We start from the raw sequence: 7,268 nt of genomic DNA, 5'->3' as shown, positions 1-7,268 counted from the left end.
TTCACGGGTCTATTCAGTACTAACTTGTTATGTACAAGCTATTATCTAGTTTATATGAGTTGGAAATGGAATGAATGGAGTGGGGGAATGTAAACGGGCCGTTAGGCAACCGTAAATGATAAATATCCAATTGGGAACAAAGAAACAATAAAAGAAATATGAATGAATGGGGAAAATGTGACAATGGGTCTGAAATAGGAATGGTGAAGGTTAACTCCGCAACACTTCGCCGCAGCGCCCGCCTATCCTCCCGTCAGCAACCTCCTGGTCTCCAGCTTTCCAACGAGCCCTCATTCATCCCAATTGGTGCAGTACTTCTTGAGATGTGGCCATTGACAGGTGCTGTCAAGACCACGTGAGGCTATACACCATGCTGAGCCATCCGAATATGGGGTTGCCATTCTGGGAAGTGCTCCGGGGGTAAAGGAGGAAGGTATAGCATCACCAACGGGTAGAAAAATGGCTGGGTTGTATGTGTGGTTATGGAGATCTGGAGAGGGGGTGAAATTGGCGGCGTGGTTGGGCGTGGGAATTTGGCTTGGGGCTGTCGGGAATGATGGGGAAAATATGGAAAAATATGGAGTGAGTGTATGGAGTGTTGGATAGTGATATAATGAGTATCGGGAGTGTCAGCGGATATGTACTGCATGTTAGTGACCAAATTCTGCAGAATCCAACTTTTTGCGGTACACGGAGTTGTCCCCACAACATCATCAATAAAGTTGAGCTGTATGGAGCTTTAATTATCAACGATGGGGAGGAAAAGGAGTTCCATTCCTTTTCCCAAATTCCCACGTTATTGTATATACATTGTTTATACATGTTTAAATCGAGACAAATATACAATAAGATAATGAATGAAGGGTGGGGTTACCACTCCTTACACCCTGTTTGCCACTGGCTGGGAAACCTGGCTGCACCCAGTCACGACTGCTTTGGCATTCACATGCCTTCCCTCACCAGTTGTGGTTTTCTCATGATTTATTGCACAACTTAGCCTGAATGGGTCAAATCATGCTGCCTCAGTCATATGCTGAATGTTTTCGGTGCAGATGCATGAAGCGGACCATTCAGTGGAGGTACGTACTGAACTTTCGCTGTTGAGGAGAGGTTTCATACTACCTAGTCATGCCTATAAAGGGGCCCTGATGGATCCCCTTTTCCCTCTCCCTATCGCCTGGTATCTCGCGCTCCCCTGGTGAGTGAGATCCAATTTGCCGCTTGCTTTTCCGGGCTCACGCTTTTGACCTGCTGCCACTGCTGCCACCTGCATATTACTCTATCCCGGATTTGCTGCTGCCAATACAGCGATTCTCGACTACATTCCCATCTGCTCCAGCCCCTAGCTTCTTTTTTGTCTCCCTCCTCCTCCCCGATACTCCTCCTTTGCCGTCTCTTCTTTTCGAACTTTTTCACATTGTCTGTTACTCTTTTTCTTCATTGTATTTCATCTCTGTACATTAGCTTCTGTTTGCTGTTTTAGTTGTTAGCGCTCTCAATTGTGGCTGTCATCAGTTCTAGTAATTTTCCTGCTTTCCCTTTGTATGTACGAGAACGCGGGTCACGCGTCGCGCGCATGCGGCTAATTTCACATGGGCCCTTTGTGGCCGTTGCCCACTACCAGCAGTTGTTAGCCCTGATTAGCTTTGAAAATATTAGAAGTACCATGAGATCGCACGTGAAAACTCAGCAATGGATTGAATATGCCAAGGGTAATGGAAGCTTCCGATTGAATTCTCTGGTGCTCAACCTCTAAACGACGTCATCCCAGCGCTTAATATCTGACTATCGCTCTCCCCACACGGAAAACAAAAATAACTCATCTCCTTTCGCCGCGCCTCAGGAACGAACTGTCCCTGCATGATAATTGGGTATCGTATTGTCGGTCTGTCAACAACCGAACGGTCGTGTTTCCAGTCTCGATCCACAGCTGTCGTAAGTACTCTTTCAGTGTCAACTTTATGCGAGGTCAAATTTGGGATGCTTCTCTCGAAGCTCCCAACTCGTCAATTTCCATCTGTAGCACCCTAATGTCATTTCGCTCCAACCAACTGAACCTGCTGGACCGTCTCCAAGGATGCAAACAGCAGGTAAGACAGCGCCGTGTGCTACCTCGACCGAATCCCAAGTCAATTAGGTGATTAACAATTCAGGGTCTTGTGGCGTGAGATGTTTATTACTTTGATCATCATGATATTCATTAGCCTTTAGCTTCTCGCTCGAGTCTCCCATCGTGTGTGATCGATCTAGTTCCATAATTTGGTAAGATTTCAACAAGGCTGCATGCATAGTAGTATATACGGCGGCACTGCTAAATCCCTCCGTCTTGCATGTCTCAACCGCAGCTGTCGTTTTGCATACCAGTACGCCTCTCCTATCTCTCTCACCAGACCTAAGCACAAGTATTCGTTTGGCTTGACGATTACCTTGCTCGAGTTTTAGGCCAGCCTCGATTTTCCCCTTTTCGCAAACGCCTCTCCGACAGTATATATTCAATGCAATCATACAGATTTTACATCTTGAGCCCCGAACCTTTTCTGCCGCTCAGTGACCCCTGTACCTGTGTAGCGAGATGGTTAGGAGTTGTGTACTGATGTGCGGTTCCACTCTTGTCTTGATCGCTCTCGGATCAGGGCATTCACGTTTTCTCGTACCTAGGAACATACAATATTTCTATTCCGCCACTTTACTGACTTGCAGAAGGCATTTGATATCCATTCCAAGCACTTGCGGTGTCCGAGTTGTGACGGAAAAATCTCTTACGCGGTCTGAGACACTAACTGGCTCGGATGGGGGGGGGGGGGTCAACTAGGCATCCACCATCTCTGCGTACGCTGTACAGCTAGCCGTCGCTTCGACTGGCCGGCCCATATGCGAGCTTTTGATATTTACACGCCATTCTCTGTACGTGTAACTGCGGCGTTGATAAAACCTTGGTGGGACCCTCGAACACTGTCCGAGTACCCTTCCTCTGTTTCTACCGATCTAAATTTGCTTCAGTCGTACATGACACCCGTAGTAGTTCAGCTGGGGATTCAACACTATGGGAACACTCCTTAGCTTTCTCTATACCGCTTGGCGCAAAAATCTACTGGGTGGATAGTTCTTTTAGCCCAACTCACTCTTGCGTTGAGCTACTAAGGTAGTTGAGGCGAGGCTCAATAAATACGCTGTGCCAGCCACGCGGCCTTAGTTTGAAATTTCCTAAGCCACATCCTTGTTACGCGTTATCCAGTCGAACAGCTTTCGCACCTCACCCCTCATGCTTCAAATTATCCTCTTGTCAGAATGAGGAAGAGCGTGTCACGAATAGGGGATGCAAAGAATTCCCCTTCTTTTGTTCTCGGGGGAGGTCCTTATTGGAAATGTATGTGTATGACGAGAAATTTTTTCGTGTGGGCTGGAGGACCCCGGCGGGAGCGAAGAGGCCCTTCGAGCCTTGACGATGATTTCTCTACTCCACGAACCAAATTGGCGCTTGCACGAGTTGGCACATTGCTTGTCTCTCTTTTTCCTTGATCGCTCCCTTTCTATTGACCCGGCTTCTGAACGTAGATGTATTCGCGCACACTGTAATTTCTACTTGGTAGGACTCCAGCCTCGGGCATGGGGTCGCTACTCCACCAGATCCTGGTGCTACTAGCAGACGGGCCCACCACTGCAAATCATCTCCATACTATAAGTGCATGAATAGCCAGCCTTTAAGCCCTGCGTTGCAACGCATGTGTCTACCACCCGGACGTAGGGTATGCAACTTCCACTGACTCCTAACTGGGTGGAACTCCACGCATTGTTTGCGACATCCACTGTGACCACACTTTGGCAAACATAGCTGGTCATTATTGCTGTGGGACCGTATTGAAGGTTCGGATCCATCGCGTTCGCGATAGCAACGCAATCCTCTGTTGGGAAAACTTGGGTTAGGAATGAGGGCAATTTTCATTTTTGGTTTGGTTCACTGATTTGCCCTTCCGTGAAAAAAAGCCCAGCGTATGAAGTCTCGTCCGTAACATGATGCGGCTGTGGTGGAGTGCAAGCAATTTGGCCCACGAAGAAATCAGCCGCGACGATTGGAAGCAGAGCAAGTGGGGCGAAGGCACTCCAGAATCGCATTGCAACTTTTCAGAAAGTGCTTTTATTAGCGGGGAGTGCATATGGCGTGAGTGGCGACTACTACTAACCTTAGTCTCGAGCGCAAGTGCTTGAGGGACTGAGGAGAAAAGGAAGGGAGACCTAGCCAGTTATATAGGAAGCTCCCCTTATCCAACGAATATTTGAAAAGTGGGAAAATATAACCCCCCCTGCAAAATTATGACACTCGTTGCTCGATGGACGCGTTGAAGTATTGGGCATCGTAGTCAGAATAGTCTACGTGGTGATGGTTGAGATGTAGACCGGGGTAAGTTGCTCACGGTAGTCAGAATTGGCTGTGTGCCTCGCCACATAATACCGGTTCCTAGGAACAGCACATTATGTGCAACCACATCGGCGAAAGTGTAAAAAACACCTGTAAACCTCCGGAACGCATGGTGCCTTCGCTCTTGAATGCCGCCGTAGACGAACGCCTACGTATTAGTTTTGTCAAGGAGGTCCAAAAAGTTATTGGAATTAATGTCACAAACGTCGAATAAGATTAATCGCATAGGCATCCTGCAGTAGCACATCTGTCAACAATACCATGGTGATCTGACAAATATTCCTGTTACTCTGTAGGGGGTCTTGTAAATTTTTCGGTCCCGAATTGAATGAAAAAAACGTCGGAGTCCTCTATTGTGACATCCTCTACACCAGGGGTAATTGCGACTTTTGAGTTCTCTGGAACTGTGATATGGGTTTACGGTGCCAGACGTGACAACCATGAGAATTATACCGTGTCGTTAGATGGGGGGGATGAGCACCTATGATGGTATTGACGATTTTGGGGCCAGAATATTTTGACATTCATCATCTGGGAAACGTCTATAATGGATGGTCCTCCCTTTTATTATTCCGTCCCTCTTTTTTAATCCTCTCTTTGTACTCATCCAAATACACGTCGTATCGAGCGAAAAGAGTGATGGGTTCTGCCACGTCGGGCAGCGATCACCAGTTATTAATATCAAGGAGATTGCTTCAATGAGGATTTACATGAAAATATCTGACGTCCATATGAAGAGATGGGCGGAGGGAGCGCTTATACCGCAGCTTTAATATGGGTGATGCACGATCGCAAAGAACGAGTGCTTGGCTCAGTCCGATTGTTACACCCGGTATGCACCCATAGGTGGCCTCCATGATTTAAAATCCTGCTCACATGCACACCATCAAGGTGAATATGTACTTCATTCATGCGGTTTTGAAATTTGACAATCGGGAACAAGGATGTCGAGTTTGCTGAAAAGGTGGCATTTGCCTCTTTCGGGGTACAATTTGTAGCACGTGATTTCCCACGCTGCCAAAGAAAAATAAATCGCTTAGTCATCTGCTCACATAACTATGCTTACACAACTGGTCCCTTTTTTAACAACAGACCCGCAATTCAGTAACCATCAAGTGAAATATTGATGAGACTATGCTATGTGGCACTCACCGGGATGGAATCTCTCTACATAATAAGTAACATAAAGTGATGATGGATATCGATATGCTTAACGACGGTCATGGAATTGGGGATCGCGCGACAACGCCATTGCACCATGTGGTTGCACAATATCCCAGCGTGGCCGGCGTTAGTTGTCCAGTGGGTGTTACTCTTTATAATGCGTTATTGTGTTCAGTTTTGCACTTTCGTTGGTGCGAAAAAGAAAGTTCCTACGAATTGTGAAGATTGAAGAGACCTTGCAAGCAAGGTAATCGTGTCAAGTTCTCAACACATGGATATCTTCGTCGCGAGAAGGGAATGCGCATGGAGGAGGGATAGACACTGCGGATTTAATCGAATGAGAAATCCACTACCGTACGTGCTGGTGCGTCCCAGAAATCACGGTGGCGCTGTCGACGGGCCATCAACATCTAGGTCAATCACAAGCAAATCAGTCCCCGCTCCCGACTCTCGAACGCGAGGCACTTTGGACGAGAACAACAGCAATCACCCTTCTAGGAGGACTTCAGCACCAAGATCCCTCTGTTGAATCTTTCTTCCTTGTTCCGGAAAACGGAGTAAAGACAAGAGTATTTCCGGCCCAGGTCCTTGGAACACTCAAACGATCGGCTAGTGAGGCAGCGAGTTATTTTTCATCCCCCGCACAAGTTCGTTTTAGCCGCATTTTGTCGCTCACAGGCTAAGGAGCGACAATCCATCGAGTCCAGACTGCAAGCGAAGCTATTGCGCGAATGGAGCCATGGCCACGAAAAGAGGAAGTCAAACGTGACTGTATCACAGCGAACCGAAAAGAAGAAGAGTTTTGCATATAGCTCAGCATTGTGCATCGCAGAGCGGCTAGCCCTTAGTCATTTCATTGACCTCCTCGCACGTCAGACACCGGTATCCCCTACTCCCAAATCTAGCAGATTTCATATTAATGACTGACGGCGTGATACCAAGAGAAGAGCCTTCTTAAAAAGATGAAAGCAGCCGTTCCCCCCAACTTCCCCCGCCAACGATTCTGCGCCAGATGGCCCTTCCCCCCTCCCGTCCAACGCTGCCTAACCACGAGCGATCTCCTATCTTGCAAAAACTCTCACGCCTTCGCAACAAGCATTCCTTGCTCCTCGACGAGGTAGGCTGAGGAGTGGGTTGCGGAGGAACAGACGGACTGCGATTTTGTAAATAACTTGGGCTGCACGATGTTAATTACCGTGATTTACTTCCCACTGTGCAGACTTGACTGGGTATTGTCCTTCAGAACCCCCTCCCTCGGCCCAGCACTGCTCCAGAGTATGTCTAATTTTGTTGCACTTAGGGTTAGTGCATCGGGGGCAGTTCTTGCCCTTTTTCGATTTTTTGTTCTTCTCGTTCGGAGTCTTATCTGAAAGTTTCTCTGACTTTGCAACCAGTGCAGTAGCTGATTTTTGACTGCCCTTCCTCTTTTCTTCCCTGAGTCGTAACATTCTCATACTTCACAAGCTATCTCATTAAGACCCTCACAACCTGCTTTGCATCCCGCCCAAGGCTCAGCCGCGAGAAATCCAGCCCGTATATTATCAATGTCGGTACATCAAATCGGTTTTTGATGAGTGAATGTTCTGCGGGTTCGGGCCCTGTACCGGAGTTTGTCGGGAAAGATTCGCGTGCAGTGACGGCTTAAGAATCTTCTCGACAAAAGGAAGTGGATATAAGCCAGGCTTGA

General features: G+C 47.6%; 1 protein-coding gene across 1 annotated transcript; it reads right to left on the bottom strand.

Annotated features, from left to right (window-relative positions):
• Nucleotides 1-975: 975 nt before the first annotated feature.
• EI90DRAFT_3098327 (uncharacterized protein) lies at nucleotides 976-1,640 on the bottom strand. The gene is made up of 3 exons (XM_039062550.1): nucleotides 1,380-1,640; nucleotides 1,111-1,224; nucleotides 976-1,079 (listed from the first exon to the last, which is right to left on the bottom strand). Exons 1-2 carry the CDS (start codon nucleotides 1,439-1,441, stop codon nucleotides 1,119-1,121), a joined length of 168 nt encoding a protein of 55 aa, XP_038907735.1. The 5' UTR covers nucleotides 1,442-1,640; the 3' UTR covers nucleotides 976-1,079; nucleotides 1,111-1,118.
• Nucleotides 1,641-7,268: the final 5,628 nt, after the last annotated feature.

This window comes from Cantharellus anzutake (genome assembly GCF_015039405.1).
Source record: "Cantharellus anzutake strain C23 chromosome Unknown EI90scaffold_241, whole genome shotgun sequence".
In the NCBI taxonomy this organism is placed as follows: domain Eukaryota; kingdom Fungi; phylum Basidiomycota; class Agaricomycetes; order Cantharellales; family Hydnaceae; genus Cantharellus; species Cantharellus anzutake.
The sequence above is the reverse complement of the archived record's forward strand: the minus strand, read 5'-3'. Positions and strand labels throughout refer to the sequence as shown.

Coding starts and splice junctions, on each gene's coding strand:
- EI90DRAFT_3098327 (XM_039062550.1), bottom strand. CDS start 1,441: ATGAAGAAAAAGAGTAACAGACAATGTGAAAAAGTTCGAAAAGAAGAG. Junction 1,225..1,379: donor GAAGAGACGGCAAAGGAGGA/GTATCGGGGAGG, acceptor AGCCCGGAAAAG/CAAGCGGCAAATTGGATCTC.